Source organism: Gasterosteus aculeatus, chromosome 10 (genome assembly GCF_964276395.1).
Source record: "Gasterosteus aculeatus chromosome 10, fGasAcu3.hap1.1, whole genome shotgun sequence".
NCBI classification, from domain to species: Eukaryota; Metazoa; Chordata; class Actinopteri; order Perciformes; family Gasterosteidae; genus Gasterosteus; species Gasterosteus aculeatus.
The window spans coordinates 6,345,406-6,368,818 of NC_135697.1; the positions used below are offsets into that span (position 1 = coordinate 6,345,406).

A 23,413-nucleotide genomic window follows, 5' to 3' on the forward strand; every position below is an offset into this window, starting at 1 on the left:
CAGCACACGCAGTGCACACACATATGAATCATGAGCAGTTACGGGGACACAGACAATGAGGCTGTGCACATTCTATCAACCATAACACAACAAACTGCAGCTACCAGAAGAATAACAGAATGGAACAAACATGTAAATATCCAAATTAATTGGTGTTGTCCTGATGCTCAAACGCAGAGATATATTTGATATTTGATATGCATCTATGAAATCATGAAGTTAAGCTATCATTCACTTGGTAATAATGTCTTGTTGGGGAGCTAACTTTAAGTCCTGACAGCAAAGGGAAGAGAAAGTGAGTTAAGATACTCGCAGGACAGGCAAACTGAGTGGCTTAAAGGGCAGCTGTGTGTGTGTGTGTGTGTGTGTGTTGTGTGCATGTGTGTGGGGGCCTGGCTGGTGGCCTGCTGCCACCAGATTACATGTCCGCTGCCCCACAGCGGGAGCTGAAGTGAGATGGGCAGGACTGAGTGCAAAATGGCCACAGCTGGGAGCCCCGCTGGTCGAGCACTCCTGCAGTGAGGGAGTGAGTGCTGAGCCATCGGCTGGAGGGGCCAGTGTTTCCATATTTTATTATGTTGTTGACACTTTCTGGTGGCTTGAAACATATTTTTTTCAGTGAAAGTAGAAAGCTTATAGTGAATAGGTGCTTGCTTATTATTATTATTAAGAATTACTGTACTTAAATGCACCGTATCGTACTATAGCACCCTTTTACCATGTGCTTTACTCCACTGTAGGAATGACTCTCTGTATTGTGGTGTAGCGCAGTCAGAGTAAGACATCCATGTAGCTAATTTGTGTCCGTAGAACAGTGAGACGATTTTAAGGAGTCAGATACGTGTGCCATTGTCTGGTTCAGTGCTTCGGGGGCCACAAAATGCCTCAAGCAAATGTTAAAGCCTCTGGCAGAAGGATTAACAAGCTCTAAGCGACTTAACAGGAACACTCCTGAAGCTAGGATCAGTTAAAGCCCAACCTTAAAACAATTTACCAAACCACTGTTAGTTGCTACAATATTAGGAAAGAAAATCTGGGATGTATTCCAAACAACGCTGCTGGTAGGTTTCAGGAAACATGGATCTGAAGTCTAAGGCCGTTTAAAAACTCTTTAAAAACATTCTCGTCTGACTTGTAACTTAAAAAGTCTAATCTAATTTCACTAGTATTCAAAGATGGTTTCAACACTGAAGAAAATACAAAATAACTCATTAGTGTGGACATTATTTGCAGACAGGCCGCGGAATCAAAACTATATTATGGACTCCCAGAAACAAAATCGAAATGATCATTTTTCCTCTCTGCTGTCTGGGGCCGTAACCCCGAGCAACAGTCTACAGGCGTCTGTATTGTGTCTGGTAAATTGTACTGAGTTGCTTCCTGGCATGTCCAACACCAATAAACTCCTGACCTCAAAAATGAAAACCCACTGTGTTTGTACAGGACAGATGGAAACATGTGGTTATCAGAATGGCATAATATACCTTTACAGCACTTGGACAAAGTGGTGCGATCATTTAACTACAAGAAGAAGTTTTCACGTGATACGCTCATGGTATGTACACGTATGCATTTTAGCAGGGGAAGAATGTGGTTTTCCCGTACAGAATCTATTTTCTGGTCACTTGTATGGCTCTGAATATAAAATCGGCCTAGTTGTAAACAACTTTTAGCACAGACGTGAAATATACTTCTTTTAACAAGTTCCTCCTAAAGCCTTTCAACAACTCTGGCCAAAGGATTCAGCGGGAGAAGCGGAGGTACAGGTGGGCCCCAAAGGGGTGAACGGTGAAGTACTTACTGTAGGTTGCATAACATATTGTTGATGAGGCATCCATGACGTACTCTGGACCTGAGGAGGAACACAGAAAGTGTGAAATGATATAACTTCTCAGATCCAAGCTGTATCCCACATAAAGCAATAAACACTGTTCAAACATTCACAATTTGTTAAAATATTCTCTGGTCTCAAAGTTTTAAAGCGATGGCATTAGTTTTAATGCACGAAAATGGCTGAACTTTACACAGATTAAGTCGTGCCAAAGAATTACAAAAAATAATTTGAAAGTCTGGAGGCAGCAGATCTTCCTCCTGCCTTCTCATAATTGCCAACAGTACGACTGGTGCACGGAGCACACAAATTAGGTTCCCTCTCTATTACAATAATATCCTTAATGCTGCACACAGTGCTTTTGCAGGAGGGGTCAAACATTGTGAAACGTTGCAGGAAGGACTTCTATAGAGGACCCATTTTAGAAGTCATGCTTACAGTTAACAGAAAAAAGAAATGCGTGGACAGAGCTTTTCTCTGTTTTCAGAGGTATGCAGGGCTATTACCAGAGGAACAAAAATAAAACATGCATATTCACAAACGTGGATGGGAAAATGAAAGAGATGGTGAAACAGTGACAGAGACAATGATCAAGGGACTGGAGTGAATGGAGGAACAAACAGAGCTTTTATATGTGCTGGAGAGAGGAATTAGACAGCTTGTAGCGGACAAACACACAGGCTGGCCACTGATCCTGGTAAAATGATTAGATTAAACAAAGACAAACACGGGATAATCTGCTATAAGAGCAATCAATCCTCTGTGCCAACCCAAACGCGTGATTTGGACGAACACCTAAACAAAGCTGGATATTCTACAACATGAAGCCAAGTCTGTTTGTTTATACATGGCAGTATTTGTTCTCCCCAGCAGAATGGGACAGCAGATATACGCAGAGAAAGCTGATCTTTAATCACATTATCTTCATGTGAGATGACGCATGACCATCATGTGATTTATTCAATTGACTCTGTCCTCCCCCAAGGCCCCTTTATGACTTTGGGCTGTCCCGGATCAATGTTGAGAAATGTGGGGAAATCTTTGGTTGGTCAATCAAAACCCCCCAGTTTGGGTTATTATGGGGGCTACTGGCAGCTAGGGGCGGGGCTTAGACGTGTGGAAGACGTCAGGTGACTGTCCGCTCTGAACATTGCACTGATTATTCCACTGACTCAACAAACATCTAGTGGGTCAATTTACCAGACATTCATTTCACCATCTGACATGCTTTAAAAGTCAAGCTGACAGATGGCCTAATCACAGTCGGCGGTTACCGATTGAATAGTTTACTACAATCACTGATAACCCGATATACGGAATCAGAATAGTTATACAACTTCTCGATTGTAAATGGTTGGCAGTCAGAACGTCTGCCTCCACACAATGGCAGGATTTGATTTGATTTGGTTCGTTGTGGAGGTCGGCGTATTTGGGTTGAAAGTTCAATTTTGTTTGACTTTTGCTGCAACACTTGACAGAGAAGCGGTGCAGTGTTTGCTACTTTGGCTCATGCCTGAGAGAGCGCAGCCGGATGGAAATGATGGTCCAATAAACAACAATATTGAATCAACCACACAGCCACAGGCAGAGAGCCGTCTTTACAGTATTGAATGTGGGGGGGTAACGGTTTTGATTGTATCCTGGCTTTGAGTCACGCAACGGATCAGCAGACAAAAAAACATCAGTATATTTTTGAGCCATTTTTGGCCGACGTGCAAATAGTCATTTTATTCAAGTATGATTTTTTTTACCACCAGGCCAAAAAAGACAATAACAATATTAAAAACCGTACAGTTTAAATCACCCAAAAGATTTTTTATAATTATTTTGGTATAGTTGTTTATAGCATATATTTGGATAAAAATGTAAATTCCATAGTATTAGGAAATAAAAGATTTTGTTTTGTTGTTGATGTTAGGAAGTTATAATTCATCCAGCTTTTAAACGAATCACGATAATTCACGATTGCGGTAAAAGATATGTTCCTTGGCCCGATACACAGAGCTAGTTTAGTCTTAAACTTTAGTAAGTTTAGTAAAACTGCGTAAATGCATCATAATGAATGGAACATTTACTGTTCACAATGTGGGACTATCACGGGATTAAAAATATATCAGCCAATAATAAATGGAAAAACATTTGAATGGAAATTGCTATAAAAAAAGGCTCTTTGCTTGTACATTAAGTCGGAGCAGTTGTTCTCTACCTACAGCAGGCCCACTGTGATTGGTTATTATAATGCGCATGACCCCGAGAAGCCCCCCTACCTCAGGCTGAACTCCACAGCTTGTTTTACCCTTTAAAACAGCCTGTCAGCCGTTAAGTCCAAGAACAAACAGCCAGTCAGTCATTCAGCCAGTTGGCCACCGACCCGATCCAACCAGTCATCTAGGTAGCGAGCCAGCCAGCCACATATTTAGTCAGTCCGCAGAGCCAGTGATGTAGACCAGGCCACGGCTGGCTGGCGGCACCAGCTGAGATCTTGGTAGAGATCTGGCCTCGGCTGGCTCCCGTCATGTGGATCATCAAAGCTGTTTTCTTTTTTTTTTTCCCAGGAAACAAAGCCGAGCCCACAGGAGGCTTGAAAGAACACCAGAACACGGCTGTTTGCCCGGTTCATTTGCAGATACGATAAATCAATGCCACCAAACTAGCAGCTGTGAGAGATATCCACTCGACATAAACATGAAAGGAGGAATGGCAGATACTGTCATTTCTATGCAGCTTGAGATTTTCATTACAAAGGCAGTAGTTCCCATCATGAAAGGGTGCGATTTCCTTTTGTGTCTCGTGTGTGCGCGGCTGCCTTCTCGTTTTGGTTCTCCTCTGTCTCTTTGTTCTCCAACAGAAGATGAAGGACTCACCTTCCTGCCGTGACTGGCTGAAGGGCAGCAGTACAGGAAGAGGTGGCGGCGCGGCCCCACATTGAAACCGCGAGGATTAATATTCCTCAAAAGCCTGGCCATTGTTTTTGATAAATCAATTTGGGAAGCCTTCCGAGAGCGGATTAGTGACGCGCCCTGGCCCACTTCCCCTCCTACTCCTCCTCACCCACCCCCTGCAGGTACTGGACCAGAGTTTTAATCAAGCGCGCCTCAAAGACGGGCACAGCAACCTTCAGCAACCCCCCGGCCCTGCACACCCCCTCCCCCCACCGCCAGTGTTACCACCCGTGCCATCCGCCCTCCCCTCCTTACCGCTCTCTCTCTCTCCATCTGTCCCTGCTGGTCTCCCCGTCTATCCCTCACCTCCTCCCTCGCGTTCACTCTCCTCGTCTGTCGGCCTCTGCATACCGAGCGCAGGCGACGTTAAGCGATAGTGCCTGAGCGAGAGGGCGCGGTGGCAGCGCCGCTTGATGCTTCGACGGGGACGGAAAGTGCGGTTAGCGCACTTGACGTCTCGCGCCGGCCAATTTTCACGTTCCCTTTCTGTTCTCTTTCATTACTCCACAGATCACAGCCGTGAGAAAAGTCGTGGAAAATTCTCTTCGGAAGAGGCGGCGGCTGAATCCAAGTTAGTAAAAAAAGAAAGAAAAACTACAACTTTCTTGCATTGGCAGCCGAGGGAGCACAGAAGAGGTCGAGCAACTGGGAGGGAGGAAAGTGTTGTTTTTCATATTTTAATTCATGTTGTGTAATTCTAGTTATTTATTTCCACCCTTCTTTTTTAACGCTCGTCTTCTGATGCCTGTTGTGTTTGCCGCCTACGAAACAGATGTCATCGAGCACAGCTGGAGTGGCGGAGACACGATGAGAGAACCTCACGCTGTTTTGCAGCCCGCCTCCTCCCTTCCATCCTCTTACACAAAACAACCTCCCTATTACACATACGCGGTCAACAATCTACCCATAATGCAGTGCATTATGGCCCACCTGATATGTGGAAACGGGCGAAGCAGCGATGAAGGGCGTGATGGAGGTCTGTGCAATCATGCGGTTGGTGGCGATGCTGTAAGGCGAGGAGTAGAACCTGAGAAGGGAGAGAGAGGGAGGAGGTAAAGAGGAACGGAAGGGAAGGAGGAAAGGACACAGTTCACAGTACAATTAGTCAGATTCATAAAAGATACATAGACCAGAATGTAAGCATGACTTTTTGCTACCTCGATGCAAACAGTACAACGGGGTATTATCTAAGAACTATTCGTCTTGACTTTCTTTAGTCTTTAGTTTCTGTCTATAGAAGAAATATACACTTGCAAACTAGAGTGCACACACAACACCACTAACACACACACACACACACACACTGTTGATTTATCTTGGAGCTTGTTCGGGGCAAACACATGGCTTTATATTGCATTTTGAACGCCACATAAAAGTTTCATGAAGTGTCTCATTGCGTTCCCAATTGAAAAGTGTTTTTTATCACATGACATTGAGCTTTGTCAACGTATAAAGTAGGTAGTGCTATTTCAATTTCCCCCCAACGTGGACTTCTGTTAAGGTTACACTGCACCGTGCTGCCTAGCCGGCTTTAAGAAGCATTCTTGTAGGCGCATTTCGACAAACCGCAGAGAAGCGGGGTGGTTGGCTCTGCTACTTTATCTTATTGCTGTGGGTGTATTGCAACCGAATGGCAGCTGTGATCCACCGGGAGGCTCAGTCACCTGAGCAGAAGATCATATTACCGACCGTTGGGTTTGAAGATCCATTATATTTCAAGATGCTTCATATGCTCTTTATGTTATGCATTACATTGTTTCTTAATCCAAATGCCCGCACAAGCTCATGTGTGACACAAGCTCAAAAAACATACCTAACATCCTTTTATCAGCTTGATGCTACATAACGACCCAGCTGATATTCGTTACACGGAACCATCTGAAAAGCAGTTATTGGAAACTGGTAAAGGGCAGACCCTTTCAACCGGTATGTGTTTGCATGAGCCATCTGCCAATTAAACTCTTTTAATTGAAGACTTTTTTCTTTCAATGAATGAATGCCCTCGAGTTGTGATATCATTCCTGCTAAATATCTTCAGAAACGCAATTGTTATTTTAAATGAACACTCAAAGTGCAACCAAGCCACGCCCAAAGCCACCCGTGGACCACCATATATACCCGTGGATGTTTGAACCAAGTGTAAGAAATATCCTCAAAACACGCTCACAAGAACGGACCGGATGTACGTATGTGTGAACGGACAGACAACACAAAAACATATTATCGCCAGTCGTGGCGGTCACTGTCGCGGAGGCACATAAATAATTGATTTTGCAGTTGCACATTTCTCTTTAAAACATACAGTAGCGAGGCTGTGAGACTCAAAACAACAAATAAGTAATACCGAAGCCACCAAGGGATGAAAATGGACTCTGAGATCCCCTTCATGCCTCTGCGTCATTAATCTGTATTTTGTTTTAATATCGGCAATTCCTCCTGTGCTTTATATATATATATAAATATAAATATATATATATATATATATATATGGCTAATTTGCATGTATATGCAATTTGCATCTCAATTGTATTGTAAATTCACTAAAACTAATTTGGAGTGCAGGCCTTCTACCCACAGGGACGTTCATCGGGGTCAGGTGCATTGTCAGCCGCCACAGCTGTTCTTCTCTGCGCTGTTTCTTTTGGCTTTGTAAAACTAGAGAGAAGTCCCAGGTGAGAGTCAGCACCTGGGAACCACAGACAATGGTTCTTTCCCTGAAACCTGTCGATTGCTGTGCCCGGGTTGGGAGTGTTTTGTGTCGCCAAAGGGAAGGTGTTGGAGGATCTCCGGGCAGGTGGGTGGATGCAGTGTCATCGGTAATGCAGGAGCTGCACCGGGCCGTATTAGGGGAGAAGGGGCTCAGCTGAAGGCAAAAGCTTTTCATTTTACCGATCGATCTACGCTCCAACCCTCACCTATGAGCTTTGGGTAGTCACCAAAAGAATCCATTAGCGGATACAAGCAGCCAAAAATGTCTTTCCTCCAAAGGGGGCTCCTTCTTAGAGACGAGGGAGGGAGCTCACACATCCAGAGGGAGCAGCTGCTCCTCTTCAATCAAAGGGAGCCAGTTGGTGTGGTTGGTGGAACTGATCAGGAGGCCTACACACTAGAAGAATACACACTCTATATATCTCGTCTGGCTGGGAAACACCTCAGAATACCCCTGGAGGAGCTGCAATACGCTGCAGGCGAGACTACCTCGCCGACACGACCTGGCCCTGAATAAACGGCCAAAAATGGATGGAGGGATAATCCAATGTATCCAGGAAGCAGTCTGTCAAATGTAAAGTGCCATTTCTGTTTTTCATTTTCCGTTGCATTTTTATTTTCTACTTTGCATTAATACATAAATTAAATTGACTATACACTTCTAAAATACTTGCTATCTGATTCATTTTATTATTTCTGTTTCCACATTGCATTAGCCTTTGAATAAAACTGACTTCTTTAACATTCTTGGCTACTTAATTCACCCTATTTCACTTTTTTCTGGAACATGTTCATTAGGCTTAACTTCTGGTGGAATATATTACGAGTGAATCATTCCTAACCCAGCAGGTCTGTTGCCTAACACAAATATCTGTGGGATAATAATTTGGCGGATTTCCAGCAGAAGGAGGCTTTTACTATGGCAGGCTGTGTGTAATGAGTGATGCTATTCATCCAGTTTTTTTTTTTTTGTGTGGTTGAGATTGACTCCAAGTCACCAGAGGATAAGTGGTTTAGGAAGCGGGGGATAAGGAGCTTTCTGTGAATGAGGCCAGAGAGGGGAGATAGAGGGGAGCCTCAACGCCCTCCTTCCGGCCGCAGCGCAGAGGGGGAAAATAAAACAGGTTGCCGAGTCATTTATCCACAGCAGCATTAAGTCATGGCACAAAGACACAGGAACGCGTGCACACACACACACACACACAAAGAGACAAACAAAGTCACTCAGGTACGCTTTGCCATTTCTCACCCGACACAACCGATGGAAACCAAATATTTGAAGTCCATATACATTTTCCTAATCAAACAGTAACAAAGTGCAGCCTCTACATTCATCTTCATGTACGGCAGTTGTATTGACTGGGGCCCTATGAGCCAACGGTTTATTAGAAGGTGCCAAGGATGGAATGACTGTCGAACTCTTACCCGTTCTGCATTGCAGCCGGATCATATGTTAACGCCATGCCAGTCTGAAAGAGAGAAAAACAATGACATGCAGGATTAATCAGAGAGTTGTATAATAAATACTAATGAGTGATACGAACCTGACACAAAAAAAGCCTTTTTTTGTCTGTATTTTACTTCTAACCAATATGAGAGTATCTCAAGAATTATTTTTATTATTATTAGAATTTTCTGTTCTTCTCAGAGTTGAATGAGAAGATTTATATCTTTTTACATTTAGTTTTTTGTATTTGTGGACTTATCTTGTATGCAACAAAACAAATAAGAGTATTTCCCAAATTATCTGCTATTCCTTAAAGTCAGACAGTTGTGCAGGACAAACTCAAACGAGGAGCCAGAAATCCTTTTTTTAGTCACCACATTTAAGTAGGCAGTCCTTTATCAGGAAGCCTCAATGTGTTGGTCTAAATGGTATTGGACAGGTGCATGTACACTAGACCGCATTCATCCTGGTGTTATTTGATTCCAGTTATGTTCAATACGTTTCCAGAAAATCTGTCGATATGTTCCAGCATCAATGTCACCCACATAATTTGACGCACCTTTATTGTACTTTGGGTATAATCTGATTTATATCCCAATTCTCTTCGTTCAAAATAAATCTAATCACATTCATCTCATTTTCAAATTGGAAAAACTGACAAGTAGCAAAGCCAATGTGGAGCGAAGCGCCATCAATAGGACGAAGTGAATTGGCATTGAGGACGCCTCTTTCTATTTCAATCACGTACGATCATGTATTTATGAATGAGGGGAAATGAAGAAGTGCCCTTTGGAAAGAAAAGGAGTGAGCAGGAAACGGAGTTCTTTGTCTGCAGAAGGTATGTGTGTGTGTGTGTGTGTGTGTGAGTGTGTGTGTGTGTGAGTGTGAGTGTGTGCGGCCCTCTTAGAGTCCAGGAGAGAGACCAGTGCGCCGCAATCCGTCATCTGCATTCTTGAAGGTTCTCTCCCGGAGGAGAGTTAATCCGATTTCTTTTACCGGTAGGCTGCTGAGGATGGCAGATTTCAACGGCGCGCACACACACACGCGCACGCACATCGCGTACACACACTCTCGTTTTGGTTGCCCTTCCTTTCTCTCACTTTGCCCCCCCCCACACTCTCTTTTCTTCCTCCATCATCTTGTGTTCTCCTCCTTTCTCTCTTTACCTTCCGTCTTCATCCCTCATCTCTTAATCTACCCTCCTCTTCTTTTCTTTTGCCCTTGTTCCTCCAGAGGGGCTTCCTACACTGAGCTATACTGTTAAATTAAGGGAAGAGCAACTCAGAGGAGCGAGGGTGGGGGGGGGGTGCGGGGGCGATCAGGGAGCCTGGGCCCAGACCTACGACAGTGAGCAATAGCAGATAATCTATACCGGACGAACGGGGATGTGTGTGTGTGTGTGCGCATAGTTTAAAAAAAGCCTTTCAGAGGAATTCTATGTCAAGCCAGAAAAGGCCGGATAAAGGAACAGCGGCGCTGTATTTAAAAATCCACTACTTTGTGGCTTTTCACCTTCAGCGTTCAAACGTCCCTGTCTGTGAGTGTGCAAAAGCCTTCGTATTTATATACCGGCTTTAAACTAAATGTGACATCAAGGCTGCAGGTTTGCATGTGTTCACATAGCGGTGGCAGGCATGGCCGCCGCTCCCTTAAGTGCTGCTGTTGTGATGGATGCCACAGCAGAGAGAGCTGCAAGGCCGGTGACTGATGCACTGAGCCTCTTGCTCTGCCTCAGCAAGTAGACAGGAGAAGACAGAGACGGTTCATGAATGTTTGGGTTTTCGCAGCTTGATTTAAAGGCGGAAACTCCCCCAACTTGAGACTGTACAGATCCAGCAAACAAAGCTGGTCCCTCGTTAAGAGAACGAGCTAAAGATACGTACTTTCTCACCTCGTGCAGTATATATGATGATCTGACACCGTCTATGCTCACGTCTGTGAAACATTATGAAAATGTGTAATCGGCTCTTTTGAATCATTCATATTCACAATGCTTTGTGACAATTATTCATAACACGTTACAAAGAACTATCACACCGACAATTTTCCTTTTTTGCGAGGATCAAGCTTTTCTAATTCTATTTTCTAATTCATACACATGTACTCTTTATATAATGTCAGTTTAGGTTACTCTAAGTGTGCATTGTTTATTGGATAAATCTTAAGGTAATTTACAGTCAAAGTAAAACATTTCAAAAGCTACAAAATATTATAATGTTTATGTATTGTAATGTATGTAACAAAAGGCAGGACTTCTTGAAGTCAAACATTAATTCAAGCTCTTAACTAGTGAATAATAATTTTGCATTCATATATTTTCATCTGTGCTCTTGAGTATACAAGATTCATTTTGTCTTGTCTAATGCATTTTCAATTCAAATGCAAATGAATTTTACCATATTAATAGAGCTGCAAAACACGTGTTTGCGTGTTAGCATTCCATTTGTTTAACACACACACGCCCTAACAAAGGTTGGCTGAGGGAAGCAGGTATCACGCTGAGCCCTCATCTCTCACACACACACACACACACACACACAAGCATATGTCATAGCATAGGCTTCCACACTGAATGGAAAGCCGGATGTTTTTTTCATCTTCATTCATCCCCCTGGAGTAGGCGCTTGAGAAGTGTGACTTTGAAACCTTTTGTGTGTAAGAGAATGTGTTGGAAAAGGACAGCGGGAATGTGAAAAGATAGAAAGAGAGAGAGAAAGAATGAACGCCCATGGTGTTTACGTGTGTGTGTCTGCGTGCGGTGTAGAAAAATGCAGTGACTAATAAGTAAGTCAACATGAGAAACAGCGCGTTCCATACTCCCACTTTGGGTAGTTTACAAGATAATCTGTCATATCTATTTCTCAGTCCTCACCATCAGCCCGCCCTGCAGCACTCAACCCCTTGTAACTCCTGACTGATCGGCAATGTGTTCCCTCTCCCTCTACTTCTCTTAGTCTCTCACTCACTCCGGATGTTGATGTGGGATCTGGGAAGACTTAAAACGCGGCGGATAAGAGAGAAAGAGAAAGGGAGGAAAGAAAGAGGCAAAAGCAGAAGGAGATTGTGGACACTGTAGAGATGGAGAGACAAAAGGTAGAGAGAGAGAGAGAGAGAGAGAGAGACATGGCTGCTTTTCCCCTTCATCTGCCTGCCATGGGGAGGGAGGTGAGGAATGGCCTCAGCTCTGATAAACGGACTAGCAGTTGATGCCCATCTTCCATCTCCCCCTGCCCGGCCTGCACAGCTGATCAATGACCACAAGGTTGCACTCTCTCACACACACACACACACACACACACACACACACACACACACACACACACACACACACACTCTTCTTTTTGCCTTCTCCAGCCGAGCTTTTCTCAGAAAAAGGACATTGAGTAGTTTGGTAGCTCAGCTAATTAGCATGTTGACGGCCAAGATTCTAAGAATGCTTATTAATACCTACAAATACCAATGTACATATATTGTATATCAAGTCAAGTCAAACTAGATTGATATATGTTAATATGTTTGATATGACTCTGTACATTTATGGCCAACACATGTTTGTAATGACAAAGCCAAGATTTCAGTCACCAGAACTTCAGCGGTACGAATCCCTGAGCTCATAATGACATCAAATGGAGCACACGTGTGCTCTTTAAAACACGCCCACACGGGAGAACCTGTTCCCCAAACACGGATGAGGAATCAATACAACCATTTAGAAAGCCTTGCAGAAGAAGCATCAGAATGGTCGTCGGTGTCAGCCAGGATGATTTAAGTATTTCAGAAACTGCTGATTGAGTGATTTTCCCGCCACAACTCTTAAGTAGTAGTAGAGTGGATGTGATCACAAAATAAATGATGTTTCTCCTTGAAGGAGAATCAAATTACTATTAGTAGATCTGTGTGACACTGTTTAATATACAGTGAAGTGGTCGAGAGTAAATAATATAATCTCACTTTACCTCCAGTCAACTGAGCTGACCCTGTTACTGTGTGTTAGCCTGTGAGGAGATGTGGCAATAGAATTTAGGTTAAACACGCTTCGCTGGCTTACAGCTGTTGGCTGAACATGTGATAGACAGACAGACACACACAAGCACGCATGGCTAGCGCAATACTCCACCAGCGCCATCACAACCACACACACACACACACACACACACACACACACACACACACACACACACACACACACACACACACACACACACACACAGCCAGAGCATGTTTTTTGAAGGACAAACATTTCATCTCTCCTGGTTTCATCAACTTTGCAGTTTCAGCACAACTGTCAGCCTCACTAAATGTGTGTGTGTGTGTGTGCATGTGTGTGTTCCCTCTATACTATATAGTCTAGTCTGAAGGACTCCTCCACCCGTCTCCTCTGTGTGTCCTTCCCAGTATAGCTGGTTGGTAGCCCACAGCATGAGACTTTAAGCTCGCCTCCACGTGTTGCTGATGAATATGTTAGCGTAGCGCTGTATCCAATTCCAGCTTCCTGATGTATGGACGGAGTATACGTGTTCAGTGAGGCGTTCGGCTTGAGATGCAATTTAGGTGACAGCGCTATACATCCGGGGGCAGTTTGATCGATATCTGGGGGTTTCTTTTTCTTACGGCTCCATAGCTTAGAGTAAATACAAATGACAGGCAGTAATAGTTTACATGAAGCCAGGTGTTGGCAACATCTCAAGTGGCCTTGGGAGTGAGGTGGGCTTGTTATTTGACAACCATTACCTCAGAGATGAATACCTGGTCGGGAATCACCTTGTCATGATGGAATGGAAAGAGTTTGCCCCTTCCTACATCTACTAGCGATTAATTCTTAAAAAACAAGTGTTGTAATGATGTAAAAATGTGTTGTTTCACGTGTCTAATAGCTAGAGAGCAAAGGCAGGAGTTAAGATATGGCTGAAAGTTTAGGATTAATCACATAAAGGGAGTTTTGACATTACGACAGTTTTGTTGAATCGTGAATGATTGTTTTCCCTTGATGATGCATTTTTGATCAGGTGCACCTCTTGCAAAAAAAAGAATTTCAGGATCTAGTACGCGGTGAGATCGCGTTGAGGGACGACGGCTCATGCATTGGTGCAACACCGTAAATGGTAAAAGGGCTTTTCGCATAGCGCCTCCTTATGTTTCTCCCAATCACTCGAGGCGTGCTACACTCTACACACTGCAAGTAGCTCATCAAACTAATATCTGTTCACAGCCTACGGGAGAAATTCAGGTTTATGCAGGAGGAGATCAGTGGACCGCCCACGGGACCCCTTCCCCCCCGAGCCACGGTTGCCCTTACTCGTCTTACCTCGCCTTCTCTGTGCCACGGCCTCCCGTTCTGAGGGTACTTGCTCTGGCTCTGGCGTTTCTTCTGCCCTCCGTCGGCAAATTTGCACAGCAAAGGCTCCGTGGGAGCTGCAGAAAGAGAGGCGGAGAGAGAGAAAGAGGACACAATCATATTAGGAGGACTGCATCCTGTGACCCATCAGAGAGCCAGGGGGCCCTTTAAACTAGGTCTTCTACATTGCATCTCTAACCCCCCTGCCCCCACCTCTCCTCCCTCCTATGGAGCTCCTAGAAAAATTCCCAGAGCTACGATGTTGGCAGGTTACCCTCGCTCCCCCCCCGGGCCAGGCTGGCAGCCCATGAAGGAGCATTGCAGGGTATTGTTGAAATAATAATCACAGTAATCGCTCTCGTAAATACCTCTGAGATGGTAATGCAGGGCCGCTCCGTCAGCCCGAGCTTTTCTTTTTTTCTCTAGAAGGCGTTTCCTGACCTGTAATCCCTCCGTGTTTCACTTTAACAGGCATTTTCTCTTCTAATTGAAATGTTATGCCTCCCCCCCTCCTCCTCCCCCCCCTCACTCCACAAGCATCAGTGCAAGCGTCTCACTGGACACTGTTGTTCAGGCAGCGGCTGCCACAGATAGTAACCGCTCTGTTCTATCAGGGAACACTGGGGGCGACACGGGTTTGAATCATGTGCCATCGCTACGGTGAAATAGCTGTTATTGATCTAATGAATGCAATATTAAAAGGCACTCTTCACTGCGACCTCTTCTGTATGAACAGCCTTTTGTACGCGGGATTGCTGATAACAGGTTGATGAAAGCGATGCAACGACCTACGGCGAGAACTTCTCAAAGGGACCTTTCTCACATTAGAGCTGCAGGTGAGCCCCGAACCGCGACAAAAATGGAACTCAGGTAGAGGGGTCTCCTGGTGAGAAAATGGCAAAAACGATGAAAGAAAGGCTCCTTGAAAGAAGAGAGTGAAAGGGGGAGGGTGGGGGTGGAAGGCAGATAAATAAAAAAAGCTTTTCTCATGAGAAACGGTGGGCTCTCTTGGCTGGGGATCTGGGGGCCTTAACATTGTCCGTCGCCCTTTCAGTTTGCATCAGGCGAGATCACAATCTCTTCGGAGGCAGACTGTGCAGAGATCAGAGAGGGGAATGAAGGCAGTTGGACCAACTAAAAGAAACGCCGCCGGTACGGAGAGGGTGAGAGAAACATGCTAGAAAAAAAAAAGAGAAACGGATAACGAGAACAGGTGAACGACCGTGGGAGAATTGAGAATCTACATCGGGATCAAACGCTCCCGACAGCCCAGCGACGGCCGGACACACGCCGGCCCGGCCAGCTTGTCCAAGCACCTGAACCACCGCTGCTTTGCACCTGGCGGCTCAGAGGAGGGACCCGACGGGGGCGTCCTGTCAACACGTTTGCATTACACGCGACGGACTGACGGGACCTTTCATCGGCGCCCGCGCTGGAGACGGCACCCACCGCGAGCACCGACGACGGGTTAATCTCCGCTGCCGGATGTTTTCGGCTCGCTCGGGCCTCGATAACACTGCAGCGTCACAGGGACGGGGAGAAAGACGCGGTGTCGGGACTGACCAGGTAGTGAGTGACGGACGGTGTTCCAGCTCAAAGGAATAATTGGGCGCGTTAACGGAGCTGACGTGATCATGTGTCTGTTCATTTACATTTTCTGCCACATTGTTGAGAATTCATTTTTAATTGCACTGTCTGAGAGGATTGTGGCACAAACAAACTCCTAGGAAAAAAACAAAACAGAAACTTAAAATGTGTTTATGTGGCTTGAGGGGCTTCAGCGGGACCAAACTTCTCAGAGTCAGCCCAGGAGAATGTAACCGGGGAGGGAGAGCGAGAGAGACGCTGCAGAAGAAAAACAACAAAAGCTCTTCCAAACCTCTCCTCTGGCACTCTGGGAGATAATTAGCTATCGGAGAGATTTGCCGAATCCGACACGGAGCACGGTGACGTTACCCCCGTGAGTGCCTCCCCAGTTCCCACAGCGAGCCGGCCAATTTGTTTAAGACTCCGGCCCAAGATCAACAGCCTCATAGCGCCCCGCCCGCCCTGTGATCACACTCACCCCTCCGTAGCCCCGGCACAAACGCACGCACACACCCTTAAAGCTGCTACGGCCACGGAAAGCATGCTGAGATACCCACAAACACACGATGCTAACTGCTGCCAGCTTCTAAACCTTCTCAGACCTCTCGCCATACACCGTCACCACTGGCACAGCACACAATAAACTGGGCCACTGAATGTTCTTACTAGCATGCTGAGGCTGCGTCTTTGGGAAACAGGGTCCAAGTACAACACATTGCACACTGGCAGCAGTGTGGTAGGAGGCTGCTTGAAAAAAAAAATGAAAAAAGGCTGCCTTTTGAACCTATTTGCTGTCCTTAATGGTTCTAAATCGTGGGAAAAACACGTAAAGTGCTTTTGGTCAGAGGTTAATAACTGCGGTAACAATGTTTTTTATGTGGGTGCTGTAGAAACTGTCAAACACGTTAATGAGGGAAGACGGCGGACATGCAGTACGCGCATGGATGTGCCAGCAAAATGGAACTAGAAGAAGGGCGCTAGACAGTTCAGCTAGAGGAAGGTGCCTCGCGTGCTCACAGCCTCGGCTTAATCCCACCCCACACTGTGCGTTTGGCTGTAAAGAGATGCGCCTGGCTTTCTGCTCATCAATAGGCACAGAAGCACCAAATAAAATGAACCAATGAGTGCAAGCAGATGTAGTTCTTAAATTGAGTCTCGTTGGAGTCAAGTTTCTCTTCTGTGTGCGGCGTTGCATAAGCAATCGCCACTTGTCGTTTCCTGTGGGCCGACATTCAGCCAAAATCTGCCCTTTTGTCTGCTGCCAGCGTGGCGAGAACACTCGATCCCACCGAGTGTCCGCCGTGTATGCCTCAGAAGTTATCATCTGCGAGTTGCGCGGACATTGCAATCATTCTGCGGCGTAGAATCGGGCTGCACATCTGTTTGGCCTTAATGGGGGAATCAATGCAGGAATGCCCCCGAGCAGCAGAAGTAGTGTGGTAAAGGCTTTCGTCAAAACAGCCGGCTTTTTCACTAGCGAGACAGTTACAAAAGAGGCTTGTCACAAGGGGCTTGGAGGCAGACTGGGCCGGCCTCGCTTTGGCTTTGCACAGACTGGTGTGTTGGCCAGTCTGTGCAAAGCCCTGAAGAGGGGCTGAAAAGAGGCAACTGTTCAGCCACTTGTACTTAAATATGTCAATCCGAAGGGCTTCGGAGCAAGGAAGCTTTCCACTTCTCAATGAAAACTTTGGTAAAAAGGTTCCAATGGGTTCCCCGGCCTGAAGTTTCCTGAGCTCTGAAAAGTCATCCGGGGGGCTCGATGCGTTTTACTGCAAGGACGTGTTAGGAGAGAACCGGCTGAAGGAGAAGTAGAAAGAGGAGAGTATTCTTATTGGAAATCTGCGGTGGTGTGACAGTGCTTGAGGGGGATCTTTAATTGGATCAACAACCGTCTGATTCCCATCAGCCAGCTTGACCTGTCAGCCCAGACGGAGGGGGCTGTGCCTTATGGGAGAAAAAAATAGAGCGGGAGGGACAGAAAGACAATCGACAGATGCGCGAGGAGGAAGGCGGCTCAAGGGACGGTGTTTTAGAAAAAGATAAAGACCAAGAAGCTACGATATAAAAAAACGTATTAGAGGTGCACAGGACCCAAACAGCGGAGCAGCGTATATGTCGCCATTTTCAGAGTTAAGTAGGCAAGCTCCGAATGGCCGCCAACCGGGAAAGCAGGGGGCACCAAGTACTGCCCTGGGGGAGGGCTTTGACGGATCCCAGTCGATAGCTCTCACAGCTGCCACGCCGGCTCCCATCCTTCAGTGCGGAAATGAAGAAAGTCCGCCAGCCGCTCCGCTGACAGCGACGGCACACGTGGCTCAATGACACGCGGCGATAAATGGAGAGGGGGCGCCGGGAGGAGAACGGGATAAAGAGGGAGAGCGAGACGGATGGAAAGGCGGATACCGTGTCATAGAGAGGCAAAAAAAGACGCTGTGAGACAGTGACGGAAAGAGACGCGGGAGAGGGGGGACTCGCCAGTGGCAGAAGTGACAGGCGCCGCACAGTTTGCCCCTTCTACAATCTATATGCTATATAGAGGAGTGAGGGAGATACGTATAAGGGGGAGGATGTCAGCAACGCCTGGCTTCTCACTCTGCATCCGCTACACATGCTCTACGGCTATTGATCAGCCTTTCCCATAGAAGGCCTCCTGCAGCACGCCAGCCGCTACCAGCCCGAGATGATATTATGGATTAGGGGAAAGGATGTGGAGGGAAGAGCCCTGGATGCGGGGGGTAGAAGCCTGATCGATGAGCTATTGCGCACTTAACAAGAGTAATGTTATGTAGGGAGTCTCTGACATGCTAATCCATCTCTCACTCTCTCGGTCCGTCTCCCTCGATTGCATCGCTCTCTGTCGTGGTTATGTGCAGAGGGGCCATCTCTCCCCTTATTTCGTATATCCATCTATCTATCCTTCCATCTATCCATCCACCTATGCACCCATCTCTCCATGCGCCGCTGAGCAGACCCAGATTCACTCAAATAAAGCTGATGGATGGGATGAGCTCCACGTCTAAAACGCGCTACTATTGACCGAGGCCACTCGTGGCGCTGCGAATGCAAAACACACAAGTTAGCATTCAGCCAGACCTGGAACACGCAGACATTCCTGTGAAATGGTCAGACGGATAAGGCGAAGAGCATTCTGCCGGAGTGCGGCTGGAAATATTTGAGCAGATAAAACGTATTGGTTGGGCCTCAGAGTACAGACTTCAGAATAAATGTGTGGGCATGGTGTGAGCTTTATCAGCTAAATCCACTTGTAGTTGCCGTGGTGAGAAAGCAAACGGCTAAAACCGCCAGCGCTGTGTGAGCGAGCGCGAGCTGCCGCATGCGAGTCGGTTGATGAAGGTCACAAATCCTCATCCTTACATTGCACAGCCCTCGCCGCATTCATTCCAAATTGCATGGTTTTGTGTGGCTGGTTCCTGCAATCAGTTCCAGTTTTAAAGCGGCCAGGGACAGATGTTTCCAATGTTAAACCCACACATGCTGCTCCACGATGCCAACATCTCTGGTGCTGCAGTAGGCCTCGCCATCAGTGGCGGCTTTACACAGCTGCCCGAGGTGGCAATTACACGGAGCCGCACTGTGGCGGCTTCAGAATTGTGGGAGTATAGTATGAGATTGAAAACACTATTTGCAGAGTGGATTTGAAATAAGATCGCAGCTAAGAAAACAGCACAATGTGCAACCGGAGACGTGACGTCAATACGTCACAGGCAGTGAGACCGGCTGTCTGCTCCTCTTCATCGCTGGGCGGCAAAGACGCTCATAAAACTATCTCAGGTTTTTTTGTAAGACAAGCTGTTGATGTGTCTTATTTCTCTGCTGATTTGATTGGTTTTGATTGAATTCCCACGAGGGGGCAACAATTTCTGGTGCCCTCCGCTGGCTTTCCTCAGCGCCGCGGCCTAAAGCTGCTCGTGGCGGGCCGTGGCGCTCTCTTAAGACTAAAGAGCAGCTGCTGGCGTAGTCTGCCTGTGGGGGTTGACTCCGGCCTCCACTGTCTGTGTCGCTGCCTGTGTGGGCAGACAGCGAAGCCATCTCACTCCCTGTTAGCGTATTATAACGCCGCCAACGCCGCCAGTGACCTGTGGAACCTCCCACCTATAGAGATGAATCATACAGATGGGGGATTGGTAATTCCACGGGACCTACGGCAAATATTGCTCGTCGTCTATAACACGGGTTTTGCACACAAGATGCAGAAATCGGTGTTCTATAAGCTCCGTTATTTACATCCAACATTCATACTCGGCTTTGCATTAGCCTCAACGTGTGCTGGGGCAAAAAAAATGACTTTGACCACACTGCTTTACATTCATAGGGTTACAGAAATCCCCCCTCAGAGAGCATTACAAGCAGCCCTCTGCTGTTGGCCAGCATGACACTCAGAAGGCAGACTGGATGTTCGGGGTGTTGCTAATCGACACCTCGCCTCCAGCACACTTTTACAGATGGCCCAAGCATTCAAACGTATATTTTTTGTTTTGGTTATAAGTACGGTTTTGTGACCTTTAGGCCATCCTCGGCTGCAAATTGATAATGACATTTGAATGCTCGGAGCTGCAAGCACAAGAAAGCCAAATCAAGTAAGAGAAGCATGGGGAGGCATGAAAAAGAAAGAAAGGCTGTGTGTTAACTAGGTTTCCACCAGAGGGGCTTCCAGTAACAACGGTATGGACAGGAAAGAAAATGAAATTACAGAACAATAAATGAATTATCAATATAGAGCCCTCGATACTGTATCTGAGGGGGATCAATACACCACGGCCACGGCTGCCATGTGGGCCGAGCGCAGGCCTATCGCCGAGGGAGCAGCCGGATCGATAATGTCACGGTGGGGTGATTGACGATCAATGCTGCCAGTGACGTTGATTTATGATCAATGAAAGCAGGGCACCGGACTAATAGGGGGAGGAGGGGCAGAGGGGGTGATGCGAGGGGAGGAGGTTCCACAGACTCCCCTTTACTGTAGCTGATTGGGGATCGATGAAGAGTGGCAGCGTGGCTGATTAGGGATCAGGTGACTGCGTGGAGCAGGAAGGCAGCGAGGCGTGAGGGGATTTGGTCGGCTGCGTGGAGACCAGCCCGTCTGAGCCGAGCGGAGCTGCACAGGCGGTAATTAAAGCCGCGCTGAAAGGAGCTTTCCACTGGTTGATAGAAGCTGCAGGTGCAGCTCTCTTTGCTCTTTTACTGTCAAAGGAGCAGCGCTGCTCACACACACACGAACACACACACACACACACACACAAATATACTTCTTCCGTACCTACTCACAACCACAGACAGCACAGGAAGGCCTGCACTATGTTTCTGCCATTCTGCCTCTTAAAAGTCAATCCGCTGACTCGACATCCTTCGTATCTTTTGCCTTGTTTCCTCAGTCTTCAACTGCTCTATGGGGGTTCTTGATGCAGATGCTATGTTGTCCCGTGTTACATTTTCTAAAGCCCTGTTTTGTATTTATCCTTCTAAATACATGGGACGCAGTAGTATACTATTTTTATAGAACATTGAGTGATTACTAGGATTACAAATCCAAACTTTTACCCAGGAGGATGGTTCTCATTCCCGTTGTGAAATCAGAGGAAAAATAAACCAAGAACATTATACTTTACTAAGCAAGTATTTTTGTTGCCTAGTAACAGTACTGTAAATGTATTTAGAGCTACGTTTCAGTGAGACGCCATTTATATTATTCTAATTGCCTGTAGAATATATGAAATATGTCTATGGTCTCCAACTTGAGCGGGCACAGATGTGTTATGAACTGGCTGGTCATTTTCAGTAGCCATCATCATAAAAGACTCAAAAGGCATCGTTAGGTCCCCAGTAAGATGGCCACCCCACTCATCTGCTCCGTGTCTGACAGAGCCCTGTACTTCTAAACTTCAAACAGTGCATTAGACATTCCCAGTGCTCATAATTAATTCATCTCTTAGGTATTCTCTTTGTTCTTGTTGAGAGCAGCGTTGACAGTAACCTTTCCAAAAAAAGTTGCTGACAATAGACATGGCATCTCCATCTATGGCATTTTTTTGGGATGCACGCTGAATATAATAACAGGTTTCAAAGGAACTTGTTATTTCCTGAAGTGTGGAAATTGCTCTGGATTCTAAAACCCAGGTAATTAAGTGAATAAAAAACACAAAGCAGACAATCTTCTGCAATTGACCTGCACAGTATCATTGCGTATATAATGAGCAGTGATTCTGTCGCTTTAGTCCAGAACCAGTCGATCAAAATAATCAGTCCAAACACAATTAAGGGTTCAAACCCTTAAAATAAAAGGAAAATCACAAAATAAGTGTGAAGGGCAGCTTGATAGCACATTTCTTTGGGGAAAATTACACACACGGCAAAGTCTTCAGCATTATTTATTCTAGCATCAGTTACTCTGCGCCTTCATCCCCTAGAGAGCAAAAAGCAGAGAGAGAGGTCGACATGTGTGGAACAAATTCGGCTGTGTCCTTGCCTAAACATCCCAGAAGTGATGAAAAGGCTTTGTTTTTCCCAGTGTGCGTTAATGGGTCCCAATCGATGGGGGATAGCCGGGTTTTTTCTCCACATGTTCTCCCCCCTTGGGGGAAACACAGGGAGGTAATGTGGGAGGGGAGGGATATTGACACAACGTCAATATCAGCAGGGTTCATGGGCTCCGGCGCGGTGCAGGTAACTCCTGCATAGTTGGGAGTTGAGGACGGCTATCGTGGGGACAGCAGTGCAGCCTGAGCGAGACGGCCAGGACCGAATTTCAGTCCAAAGACTGCCGTTACATAGATAATGTTCATCAGCACTTATCGATTCCACTCCAACCCCCCACACACACCAAGGTTTTCCCCTCAACAATGTCAGGAATGCGAGGCGGCGCTGCTGCAGAGGGGAGTACACCACCTCGCGGGCTCTCGTCTGTCACCAACGGCAACCAGCCCGCCAGTCGCCATGATGTGAGGCTTAATTGGGGGAGCTGATGAGGTCTGATGAGCCCGGTACTTATTGAATTCCCTGGCCCGTTATTTGTATAATGCTGGAGAGGGAGCGGCCATTCGCTCTCCCAGCAGGGGGGCGGCGGTCGGCTAATCCACTGTTTGTGATGGCTCTGCGAACTGAGGGGATTTGGACACGCTCTCCCCTCGCTAGCACACATCTAACCATCCACGCTGCTGACTCTACCCCATGATGGGGCGGTTCCATGAGTCACCCAGATCCCAACACCCGTCTCGACCCTCTTTTGCCCGTCTTTCTTTCTCGTTTTGAGGGGGACACTGTTGAATAGGAATGGGTATCGTTTTTTATTTTCCGATAACAGTTCTAAGCGGTGCCTGAACCAAGGTTAATTTAAAAAAAAGGACAAAACGGCAATTGACAACATCGAAGAATTAAATACAAAACACTTTGCTTCAATCTACAGGTTCAAACTGTGTATATAAAGCCAAACCAATATAGCACGGTTTTTCAGTACCGAACCCTACTGTTAAATAGTTAAGACTTTGAGGCAATCTCCTTTTTTCTGTTCTCAGAGCCATTACCAAACTTCAAACACGTGCCTGTAC

The 23,413-nt window shown here is 46.3% G+C and overlaps 1 protein-coding gene across 13 annotated transcripts in view; it reads right to left on the reverse strand.

Annotated features, from left to right (window-relative positions):
- Positions 1 to 23,413, reverse strand: part of rbms3 (RNA binding motif, single stranded interacting protein) — a 177,282-nt gene that overhangs the window by 18,167 nt on the left and 135,702 nt on the right. For all 13 annotated transcript variants that reach the window (XM_078081366.1, XM_078081367.1, XM_078081361.1 and 10 more), the window contains exons 7-10: positions 14,235 to 14,341; positions 8,908 to 8,951; positions 5,704 to 5,800; positions 1,802 to 1,852 (exon numbers count right to left, since the gene is read on the reverse strand). In XM_078081366.1, coding sequence (XP_077937492.1) covers positions 1,802 to 1,852; positions 5,704 to 5,800; positions 8,908 to 8,951; positions 14,235 to 14,341 — 299 coding nt within the window. The remainder of the gene's footprint in view (positions 1 to 1,801; positions 1,853 to 5,703; positions 5,801 to 8,907; positions 8,952 to 14,234; positions 14,342 to 23,413) is intronic.